This window comes from Siphateles boraxobius, unplaced genomic scaffold (genome assembly GCF_051911475.1).
Source record: "Siphateles boraxobius isolate OS27281-9 unplaced genomic scaffold, OSU_SipBor_1 4, whole genome shotgun sequence".
Lineage (NCBI taxonomy): Eukaryota > Metazoa > Chordata > Actinopteri > Cypriniformes > Leuciscidae > Siphateles > Siphateles boraxobius.
In genome coordinates, this window is record NW_027509030.1 from 907501 (window position 1) to 920000 (window position 12500).

Consider the following 12500-nt stretch of genomic DNA (forward strand, 5'->3'; position numbering starts at 1 on the left):
AAAGTCAGAATTGCGTGAAATAAAGTCGCAATTGCATGTTATAAAGTCAGAATTGCGAGAGAATTCTTACTTTTTTTCTTGCAATTCCGACTTTATATCTCGCAATTCTGACTTTTTTCTCTTGCAATTCTGACTTTATATCTCGCAATTCTGACTTTATATCTCGCAATTCTGACTTTTTTCTCTTGCAATTCTGACTTTATATCTCGCAATTCTGACTTTATATCTCGCAATTCTGACTTTATATCTCGCAATTCTGAGTTTATATCTCGCAATTCTGACTTTATATCTCGCAATTCTGACTTTATATCTCGCAATTCTGACTTTATATCTCGCAATTCTGAGTTTATATCTCGCAATTCTGAGTTTATATCTCGCAATTCTGACTTTATATCTCGCAATTCTGACTTTATATCTCGCAATTCTGAGTTTATATCTCGCAATTCTGACTTTATATCTCGCAATTCTGACTTTATATCTCGCAATTCTGACTTTTTTCTCTTGCAATTCTGACTTTATATCTCGCAATTCTGACTTTATATCTCGCAATTCTGACTTTTTTCTCTTGCAATTCTGACTTTATATCTCGCAATTCTTACTTTTTTCTCTTGCAATTCTGACTTTATATCTCGCAATTCTGACTTTATATCTCGCAATTCTGACTTTATATCTCACAATTCTGACTTTATATCTCGCAATTCTGACTTTATATCTCGCAATTCTGACTATATCTCGCAATTCTGACTTTATATCTCGCAATTCTGACTTTATATCTCGCAATTCTGACTTTATATCTCGCAATTCTGACTTTTTTCTCTTGCAATTCTGACTTTATATCTCGCAATTCTGACTTTATATCTCGCAATTCTGACTTTTTTCTCTTGCAATTCTGACTTTATATCTCGCAATTCTTACTTTTTTCTCTTGCAATTCTGACTTTATATCTCGCAATTCTGACTTTATATCTCGCAATTCTGACTTTATATCTCACAATTCTGACTTTATATCTCGCAATTCTGACTTTATATCTCGCAATTCTGACTATATCTCGCAATTCTGACTTTATATCTTGCAATTCTGACTTTATATCTCGCAATTCTGACTTTATATCTCGCAATTCTGACTTCATATCTCGCAATTCTGACTTTATATCTCGCAGTTCTGAGTTTATATCTCGCAATTCTGACTTTATATCTCGCAATTCTGACTTTATATCTCACAATTCTGACTTTATATCTCGCAATTCTGACTTTATATCTCACAATTCTGACTTTATATCTCGCAATTCTGACTTTATATCTCGCAATTCTGACTTCATATCTCGCAATTCTGACTTTATATCTCGCAATTCTGACTTTATATCTCGCAATTCTGACTTTATATCTCGCAATTCTGAGAAATTGTCGCAAATACCTTTTTTTATTTCTTCATTCTGTGGCGGAAACAAGCTTCCATAGATATCAGCCTCACATTCACAACAACTTTTAATTTAGTTTTGATTTTCTCAAAGTTTTAGAGTAAAACATGTTTTTGAAAACATAAAAATTGAAAATAGTATTTTTGTGCATTTTCATAAAAATAAATGTAAAATTCTGTTAATTTTAAGTTCACTTTTTAAAACTTTTTTCACTTCAGCAATAATCTGCCATATATCGTCTTTGAAAAGAGATCAAACTTCAGTCTGTCGCTTTAAAGCATTCAAGATTTACAAGTTTAAGTTGGAAATTTAATGTTAAAAAAGTGAATAAATGGATTATAAATACAGCGTAGATATAATTTAGCACCATAAAATCCACAATATTAAATAAAAAACATTATCGAACTAAAATATAGTGCATTCATTTCATTGACTTGACGTGAAGAGCACCAGAGGGTTTTTAAATAGGCGTTTGTTCATGATTTCTGCTCCATAACTGAGACGCCTGTGAGATATAAATCATAGAGAGATATTAAAGGAGTATTGCAGTGAGAGAGACGGATATTAGAGAGGATGAAGGAGGAAAGTTGCAAGTAATTATGGGATATCCAGAGGGTTTTAACTGAACATCTGAAGCTCGATCGCAGGAAACTGAGAACAAACACCATCCTGAACTTCAGCACATTATTATTTCACTTAAACGTATACATTCACTGTAAATAATGTTGTGTGGTGCAATTATATTTATTTATTCTTTTGTGGTAAATGTGCCTTAGTTAATTTGATTTATTTTGTCTTTAGAGTTTTTTTATATGCAATTATATTTATTTAATTTTCTTGCAACTAAATATGAAATTATTCACTGTAAAATTGAGGTGTGGTGCAATTATATTTATATTTTATATACATTTTATTTTTCTTGACACTTAATATAAAAATATAGACTATAAATAATGTAGTTATTAAATATAATAACAATTATATAAATTTTTTTGCATAAATGTGCCTTATTTTAGTCATCAACTTTAGAGTGATTCTAGGTAGACTTTTTAATTATATGCAATTATATTTATTTATTTTTTCTTGCCACTAATTATAAAAATATAAACTGTAAATAATGTAGTGTGGTGCAATTATATTTATTTATTTATTTGCAAAAATGTGCCTTATTTTAGTCATCATCAGAGTGATTCTAGTTTATTTTTGTTATATTATATGCAATTATATTTTTTTTTTTGCATAAATGTGCCTTATTTTAGTCATCATCTTTAGAGTGATTCTAGATTGTTTTTTTAAATTATATGCAATTATATTTATTTTATTTTTCTTGCCACTAAATATAAAAATACAAACTGTAAATAATGTTGTGTGGTGCAATTATATTTATTTATTTATTTGCAAAAATGTGCCTTATTTTAGTCATCATCAGTTTGATTCTATTTTTTTTATTTTATTATATGCAATTATATTTATTTTATCTTTGCCACTAAATATAACAACATTGGCTGTAAATAATGTGGTTTGATGCAATGATATTTTGCTATTTTGTTTATTTCTACGTTTTTTTAATTATTTTGATTAAACTACAGAATTTCAGGCACAAACGGCCCCGTTTCCCGAGACTGAGGATGAATGAGGATGAAAACGGACGTGTGTTCACACACACACACACACACACACACACACACACTAGCGCGAGGGTCACATGTTACCTGGCTATGACAAACAGCACACAACTGACACCCAAGCAAGCCAGCAGAATATACATCCAGATATCAGGGGACAGAGGGTTGAGGAAGGAGAACACGCCAGGGTTGGTGCCGTTGGGTTTGCGGTAGAGAATGCTGATTCCCAGAGTCATGAAGGGTTTGGAGAAGTCAATCACCTTCTCTCGCACGTACGTGATGGTCAGCGGAGCCACGGCCAGGTCCGCTTTCTGTCAATCACCAACAGAACACACCAATGATGTCCTGCTAAACACTTTCTAGCAGCAAAAATGACTAGAACTCTAGAACCAACCAAAAGATTCAAATGAATCAACTCTGTGAATCAATTGTGAATCTCTTGTGCTGGAAAACCATATTTGCTGTTCTGGGTCCTTTTAAATCGCTTGTAAATGTGTTGATACAGCATATTATCACTAAATATTGGGTTTGATCTTTTAATCAACTTGCTTTCTTTCAAAAGGCACAGATTTTATGTATGTTTTTGGAACGGATTGATCGTAGGCCTCATTCGTTTGAGATCAGTGTTTTTGAAGTGAACAAAATACCTAAGGGACTGCAGATGAAAATTAGCCTGTATGGCTAAATCTGGCACATTTACATGTTGGACCTTGTACCCATGTTAATTAATGTGCACTGTCCCTTTAAATAAAGAAACTCAAACTCAAACTCAAAATGTGAACTTTTTCCACAGATCAATGAGGCCTACGATCAATCCGTTCCAAAAACAAACATAAAACCCGTGTTTACTGAAAGAAAACTAGTTGGTAAAAAGATCAAACCCAATATTTTGTGATAATATAGTATATTAAAACATTTAAAAGTGATTTAAAGTCCCCCCTGTGGTGAAAAGTTTTTAATGTTGTTTATATGCTGTTTTTAATATGCTTTAAGACAAAGCATGTGTAAATTCATACGTCGACAGCATTGCTGAGTATTTTCTGCTTAAAACTGCAGTGAACCAAAGACAGTCTCAAAAACACCTCTGGTGTTTCTGACGTCACAAACTACCTTGTAACCAATCAGATCAACGTGTGATCGTCAACCAGTGGATCTCTGAGAGAGTGAGTGAGTGGAGGCGGGGCTCATTTGCATATTCATAGAACCGCAAATACTAAATAAGGCAAGGGTGTCGAGTTACATTCAAGATATTTTAAGGCATAAAGAATTTGTTTTCAAGGAAAAAATGTTTAAATATGTCATTTTGGTGATCAAAGATGATACAATTATTGACTACAGGGGGATTTGAACTATTGACTAAAATGCGGGTCATTTTAAATTTCAATAACATGAACTAGCATTTTCAGGGAAGAAGAAAATCCTTTCCTGGTCAAAATGACTGGAAACCAAAATGAGAGTTAGACTGTTAAAAACAATAGGGGTGTAATAGTATATTGCAATACAACAATATATATAGTTTATGGTTCACCCAAAATAAAAATTATTGTGTGAGAAAAAAAATCTAGTTTTCAGAGTTTTAGTGTCAGTACTACATTAAACTACTATATATAATGTTGAATATAGTGTATAATAATGCATATTTGTGGGTCCTGATAATGCCAGATGTCTGATGTTACCAGTAAAAGTGGCCTATACATTATTTTAAATATATTTATTCAGTGAAAGTGCAAGAATATTCGTCTAAAATAATTCTGTATTTTCAGCTTCAGAATCATAATATTGTTATTCTGGTGTCTCTGTTGTTCTTTATGTTTCCAGCAGCAAATCCAAGTCTATTCATTTACACACACAATGTAAAATCAAATTTAGCATTTTAATCAACAGGACGTTTATTATCATAATAATATGCAATGGGGAGTTCAGTATCGTGATATGTATCGAATCGTGACATGAGGGTGTTGTTATACCACTAGTTTAAAGGCAACCTAATTGAAATAAAACGCAATAAATGCACAATAAAATATTATACAAACTATAAAAAATAGTACAACATCGAGATGCATTTTGGTAATTAGAAATATCAGGGAAATGAGCTTAATTTTCACAAAAATAATGTCACAAAAAAGTCTTGAAATAATATTTTTCACATTTTCAGGGAAAATTAAGCCCATTTAAAATATATCTTTTGTTTCTATCAAAATTAAAGTTAAAAGTGAACTGAAAATGTTTAAAAGCAACCTAATAAAAACTAAAATATAGAATGAAAACACAATAAAATACTATACAAACTATAAAAAAAATAGTATATTTGTGGCCTAAAAGCATCAGCACAGGTTTCAAATGCAGATTATGAGCGTAAAGGCCAACGAGTTTAAAAGCAGAGTGAGATGTGTGTGAGCGCAGCGTGTGTGTGTGTGTGTGTGTGTGTGTGTGTGTCGTGCGGCTGGAGAATCTCATCATTAATTGATGATATGCTTGTCCCTCGCTCACGAACAGCTCAGACTACAGAGTCTGCTCACAAGATCTCCAGAGACCATCACACACACACACACACACACACACACACACACACACACACACACACACACACACACACACACACACACACACACACACACACACACACACACTCTCCAGACGGATTCAAGCGTTTCTCTCTGACTCGTGCAGATTACGGCAGTTATTAACTAAAACTATTATGTACGTATAAATATATACACACACTACGAGTCAAAAGTTTTGCATCGGTAATATTTTTAATGTTTTAACAAGAAGTCTCTTCTGCTCACCAAGGCTGCATTTATTTGATTAAACAGTAATATAGTTAAATATTATGACAATACCTGTTTTCTATTTTAATATATTTTTAAAATGTAATTTTGCTGAATTTTCATCATCATTACTCCAGTCTTCAGTGTCACATGATCCTTCACAAATCACTATAATATGATGATTTGATGCCCAAAAAAACATTCATTAATATCATCAATGTTGAAAAAAGTTATTTACATTATTATTTCAGAACATTTTGATGAATAGAAATTTTTAAAAAAACAGCATTTATCTGAAATATATGAATTTGTTTATTTTTTGGGGGAAATAAATAAAATGAATCAATAATTTTATTCATCAAGGATTAATTAAATTAATCAAAAGTTACAGTAAAGACATTTATAATGTTACAAAATATTCTATTTCAAGTAAATTCTGTTCTTTTGAACTTTCTATTCGTCAAAGAATCCTGAAAAAACATTTTCAACATTAATAATAATCATAAATGTTTCTTGAGCATCAAATCATCATATTATAGTGATTTCTGAAGGATCATGTGACACTGAAGACTGGAGTAATGATGCTGGAAATTCAGCTTTGATCACAGGAATAAATTACACTTTAAAATATATTAAACAAAAAAAAAAAGTAATTTTACATTCTAATAATATGTATATATTTTTTTTAATCGAGTAAAATGCAGCCTTGGTGAGCAGAAGAGACTTCCTTTAAAAACATTAAAAATCTTACCAATCCAAAACCTTTGTGTGTGTGTGTGTGTGTGTGTGTGTGTGTGTGTGTGTGTGTGTGTGTGTGTGTGTGTGTGTGTGTGTGTGTGTGTGTGTGTGTGTGTGTGTGTGACTCACGTGGTCGATGAGCTCGCGGATCATGCCGTTCCACTGGCCCGTGTTCTCCTCGAACGCCCCGTACTTCCCGTCCTCCACTAACCGGATCTCGTACCGGAAGCCCAGGATCCCCGACAGTTCCCGGAGCAGATCCACACAGAAGCCCTCGAACCGGTCGTTGCCGTACAGCGGCTTATCCGACTTCTTAAACATGACGTACGGCTCCTCCTGAACACACACACACACACACACACACACACACACACACACACACACACACACACACACACACACACACACACACACACACACACACACACACACACACACACACACAGCGTCGAGTTCATTAGTTAGTGGATTAGCAGAACTGCTGGGTGATATATATAAAAAAAAAATCTATGTGTGTGTCTGTGAGTGAGTGTGTGTGTGAGTGAGTGAGTTTGTAAGTGTGTGAGAGAGTGTGTGTGTAAGTTTGTGAGAGTGTTGGTGTGTGTGTGTCTGTGAGTGAGTGTGTGTGAGTGAGTGAGTGTGTGTGAGTGAGTGAGTTTGTAAGTGTGTGAGAGAGTGTGTGTGTAAGTTTGTGAGAGTGTTGGTGTGTGTGTGTGTGTGTGTGTGTGTGTGCCTGTGTGTGAGTTAGAGAGTGTGTGTGTGTAAGTGAGTGTGTTTGTAAGTGTGGGAGAGAGTGTGTGTGTAAGTTTGTGAGAGTGTTGGTGTGTGTGTGTCTGTGAGTGAGTGTGTGTGTGAGTGAGTGAGTTTGTAAGTGTGTGAGAGTGTTGGTGTGTGTGTGTATGTGTCTGGGTGTGAGTTAGAGAGTGTGTGTGTGTGTGTGAGTGAGTGTGTTTGTAAGTGTGTGAGAGTGTGTGTTTGTGTGTGTGTGTGTGTGTGTGTGTGTGTGTGTGTGTGTGTGTGAGTGAGTGAGTGAGCGAGCGAGTGTGTATGTGTGTGTTGGAGTGAGTGTGTGAGTGAGTGTGTTAGTGTGTGTGAGAGTGTGTGCGTGCGTGTGTATGTGTGTGTGAGAGTGTGTGCGTGCGTGTGTATGTGTGTGTGAGAGTGTGTGTGTGCGTGTGTATGCGTGTGTGTGTGTGAGATAGAAAGTGTGTGTGTGTGTGTATGTGAGAGTGTGTGCGTGTGTATGTGTGTGTGACAGTGTGTGTGTGCATGTGTATGTGTGTGTGTGTGTGTGTGTGTGTGTGTGTGTGTGTGTGTGTGTGTGTGTGTGTGAGAGTGTGTGTGTGCGCGTGTGTATGTGTGTGTGAGAGTGTGTGTGTGCGTGTGTATGTGTGTGTGTGGGGTGGGATATAAAGTGTGTGTGTGTGTGTGAGATAGAGAGTGTGTGTGTGTGCGTGTGTGTGTGTGTGAGATAGAAAGTGTGTGTGTGTGTGTGTGTGAGTGTGTGAGATAGAGAGTATGGTGGACACTCGCAGTGATTTGTTGGCTAATATATATATATCTCGATATGTTTGCATTTTCTTTTAAATAGTATAAAAAGAACATGTTTTTTTTGCCCCCATTAAAAAAAAAAAAATATATATATATATATATATATAAAACACTAGTGTTACAAAGTAAATAGAAAATGTTTAGTGTAAATCTGAGCAAAATCTGTGATCTGTGAACACATACACACACAGCATCGAGTTCATTAGTTTGGCAGAACTGTTTACAGTGAGTCGAAAATCAAAAGCAGGAAATAGTTCATGAATTTGTAGGTTATTTGTTTAAATATTCTTAATATCACAAATATTGTAGTATATTGACAACAGGGTTTTTTAAGCTGGAGTGTGTGGATGTGTTTAGAGGAAACCATGTACATTTTTTTATGAATAAATAATAAGATTAAAATAAATAAATTAATGTGTGTGTGTGTGTGTGTGAGGGAGAGAGAGTGTGGGTGTGTGTGGGTGTGTGTGTGTGTGTGTGTACTTCATGCAACACTCTGTGTCTAAATAAGAGCATTCATGCATTGGTGACGTGTATGTGAGTGTGTGTGTGTTTATGTGTGTGTGTGTGTGTGTGTGTGTGTGTGAGTGTTTATGTGTGTGTGAGAGTGTGTGTGTGTGTGTTTGTGTTTATGTGTGTGTGTGTGTGTGTGTGTGTGTGTGTGTGTGTGTGTGTTTTTTTACCAGTATGGTGGACACGCGCAGTGATTTGTTGGCTAGCGAGTCTGTGATGTTGGTGATTTTACTTTTGTGATTCTCTGTCATGTTCAGTCCATGCGGAGGGTCCCACGTCCCGATCTGTGCAAGAAACACACACACACACACACACCGGAGCATAAATTCACTCATATATTATCACAAACAATCACTAAGGGCCTGTCCCAATACCTCCCCTTACCCTAGATTTCTGCCCTAACCCTTGTTTTTGCGCGTTCTCGTGTAGGGGTAGGGTGTCCCAATACTCTAAAGAGCAAGGGGGAGTGCTATTCTCCCCTTAAAATCAACCCTCAAACCATAGTGCGGTCCGATGCAGGCTTAAAACGAAGTGGAAGATGAAATTACCCAGGATACCTTGCGGACTCAGCAAGCTAAATGTTTTTAAACAAGATGGCGGACACCGCTGGAAAGGAAGAATTGAAGTATATTTTCAAAAATAAGCATGTTAAAATTTCTAAATATGTTGGAATATGTTAGTTTGATGCACATCCAATGGACTGTTAAGTTTTGAACACTAATGTTAGAAAATATTTCACAAAGCTATCTATCCGACGATGTTCATGAGATCTGCCGAGTGCTTCGAGAGAGTCTGCCCATCAAATATACATCTGATCTGGTTCATCTAATTTTATTTTCGATTTTGGATTCCAAGGATTATAAAAAGAAGATGTGAGGTAAAACTATTAAAAACTAGCCGCGTTCGTCTAACGTTAGTGGTTCATCTTTTTCTTCACAGCACGCTGAGAAATGAAAGCGCGCTGTGAAGAAAAAAGATGAAGCTCTCCCTAACGTTAAACCCAAACTGCACTGAGCACAATCAGTGATTGTTGTAAAATTGCTGATTCTAAATTGCGGGAGGTGTTTGACTGTAAAAAGTGCTATTATAAGCACAATGATCTGCGAAGGTTGACCCTGTTCCCATGGCGGCGAGCGCTCGGAAACGGACTGCAACTAGACAAGCGAACTATATTTTGGGTTTCATGTGCGCGTCTAAACGATTAAATACAGACAAAAATATGGCGAATGCGTCTTCTATGTTCCACATGTCTCTGTTGATTCATCAGACGTAGATAAACGAACACAGGCCACACAACAGCTGGAACCGGCATTTTCTGAATGAAAATAGTATTAGACACGTTGACGCTGCGCGTGACGTAATGAGGTTTACCGCGCTAATTTGCATATAGTGGTGTCCCATTTCATAGGGAAAGATCTTCAACTCCACTTCCCTTGTTGAGGGGACTTTAATATCGAGGGCACTCAAAACCAAGTGGAAGTTTTAAGGGGGGAGAAATGGGACAGGGCCTTACACTCACTCACTCACTCACTCACTCACTCACTCACTCACACACTCACTCACACACTCACTCACTCACTCACTCACTCACACTCACTCACTCACTCACACACTCACTCAATCACACACACACTCACTCACACACTCACTCAATCACACACACACTCACACACACTCACTCACTCACTCACTCACACACTCACTCACACACTCACTCACTCACTCACTCACTCACTCACTGACACACACACTCACACACACTCACTCACTCACACACTCACTCAATCACACACACACTCACTCACACACTCACTCAATCACACACACACTCACACACACTCACTCACTCGATATGAGTTCAAGATGGCGCCGAGTATGGCTGCTGCGTTGCGAGCTCCGTCACAACATGGTAGTTTTTTGTTTGTTCTGTTTACAGTTCTTTTGTTTTTTGTCTTTGATGTTGTCTGTCTTATTCAGTACGACATACAAACACTTTTGGACATTGGTTCCGCAATCGAACACCGAAAACCGGACTTTCATTTCTTCAGTGATGCCCCGCTGTTTACAAACACGGCAGCGGAGCCCTTTGTCTGGGCAGCTTGGCCGCGGAAACGCAGCCGGAGAAGGGGAAGAAGAGCCGGCGTTCTCGTCAGAGTAAGACGGCGTGCAAATCGACCCCCGCTTCCCAGTATTCTGCTAGCAAACGTTCAGTCTCTAGACAACAAGCTCTGTGAGTTGAGAGCGCGGATCTCTTTCCAACGGGAGACGAGGGACTGCTGCATTATCTGCCTTACAGAAACTTGGATGTCTGCTGAGATTCCAGACTCGGCCATCGAAACCGCGGGGTTCTCAGTGCACCGAGCGGATAGAGTTAAAGACCTCTCAGGTAAAAGCAGAGGTGGAGGTGTATGTTTTATGATCAACAAATCCTGGTGTGATCAGAGGCACGTACATTCTATCAAGTCTTTCTGCTCTCCTGATCTGGAATTTCTCATGCTTCTGTGTCGACCATTCTGGCTACCGAGGGAATTCACAGCGGTCATTATCACGGCTGTGTACATTCCCCCACAAGCCGACACAGACCGGGCACTAAAGGAACTGTATGGGGAAATAAGCGAGCAGGAAACCGCGCACCCTGAGGCCGCGTTCATTGTGTCCGGGGACTTTAACAAAGCCAACTTTAAGAAAATAGCACCTAAATACCACCAACACATAAACTTTAACACACGAGGGGACCGGGTTTTGGATCATTGCTACTCCCCTTTCCGGGATGGCTACAAATCCCTCCCCCGCCCACCTTTTGGCAAATCGGATCACTCTTCCGTTCTCCTTCTGCCCGCTTACAGGCAGAAACTGAAACAGGAAACACCCGCCCTCAAAACGATCCAGTGCTGGTCGGACCAATCAGACTCTATGCTTCAGGACTGTTTTGATCACGCGGACTGGGAGATGTTCCGGTCGGCCTCTGATGACGACATCGAGGCTTATGCTGATAGCGTAACCTGTTTCATCAGGAAGTGCGTAGAAGACGTTGTTCCGATCAAAACAATACGGATTTACCCGAACCAGAAACCATGGATTAATGGCGATGTTCGTGCAGCACTCAACGCGCGGACCTCCGCTTTTAACTCCGGGAGTGCGGAGGAGCAAAAACAAGCAAGTTATGCCCTCCGAAAAACTATCAGAGCAGCAAAACGCCAATTCAGGGACAAGATTGAAGGACAGTTCAACACCACCGACTCTAGAAGCATGTGGAAGGGAATTAATAGCATTACGGACTATAAAGGAAACATAAACTCCACAGTGAACAACACTGCCTCTCTCCCAGATGAGCTGAACACTTTTTATGCTCGATTTGAGGGAACTAACATCCCCCTCGCGGAGAGAGTTCTCGCGGCTGAAGCTACAGAGGTTAGTACACTCTCCGTCTCTGTAGCGGATGTAACCCGATCTTTCCGTCGGGTGAACATCCGTAAAGCCGCGGGTCCAGACGGTATTCCGGGCCGCGTCATCAGAAAGTGCGCGAACCAACTAGCTGGTGTTTTTACGGACATTTTCAATTGGTCCCTCTCCTTGTCTGTAGTCCCCACATGCTTCAAAACGTCCATCATCGTACCTGTACCGAAGCAAACCAACATCACCTGCTTAAATGACTGGCGCCCTGTTGCTCTGACCCCCATCATCAGTAAATGCTTTGAGAGACTAGTCAGAGATTACATCTGCTCTGTTCTACCTTCCTCACTGGACCCACTGCAGTTTGCATACCGCAATAACCGCTCCACTGATGATGCTATTGCATCTACAATACACACTGCTCTCTCCCACCTGGAAAAGAGGAACACATATGTGAGAATGCTATTTGTAGACTACAGCTCAGCATTCAAT

The 12500-nt window shown here is 38.3% G+C and overlaps 1 protein-coding gene across 1 annotated transcript in view; it reads right to left on the minus strand.

Moving 5' to 3' along the window:
• LOC143706028 (glutamate receptor ionotropic, kainate 2) overlaps positions 1 to 12500 on the minus strand; it is a 92148-nt gene that overhangs the window by 19231 nt on the left and 60417 nt on the right. The window contains exons 9-11 of the mRNA XM_077197569.1: positions 8786 to 8899; positions 6681 to 6887; positions 3130 to 3353 (exon numbers count right to left, since the gene is read on the minus strand). Coding sequence (XP_077053684.1) covers positions 3130 to 3353; positions 6681 to 6887; positions 8786 to 8899 — 545 coding nt within the window. The remainder of the gene's footprint in view (positions 1 to 3129; positions 3354 to 6680; positions 6888 to 8785; positions 8900 to 12500) is intronic.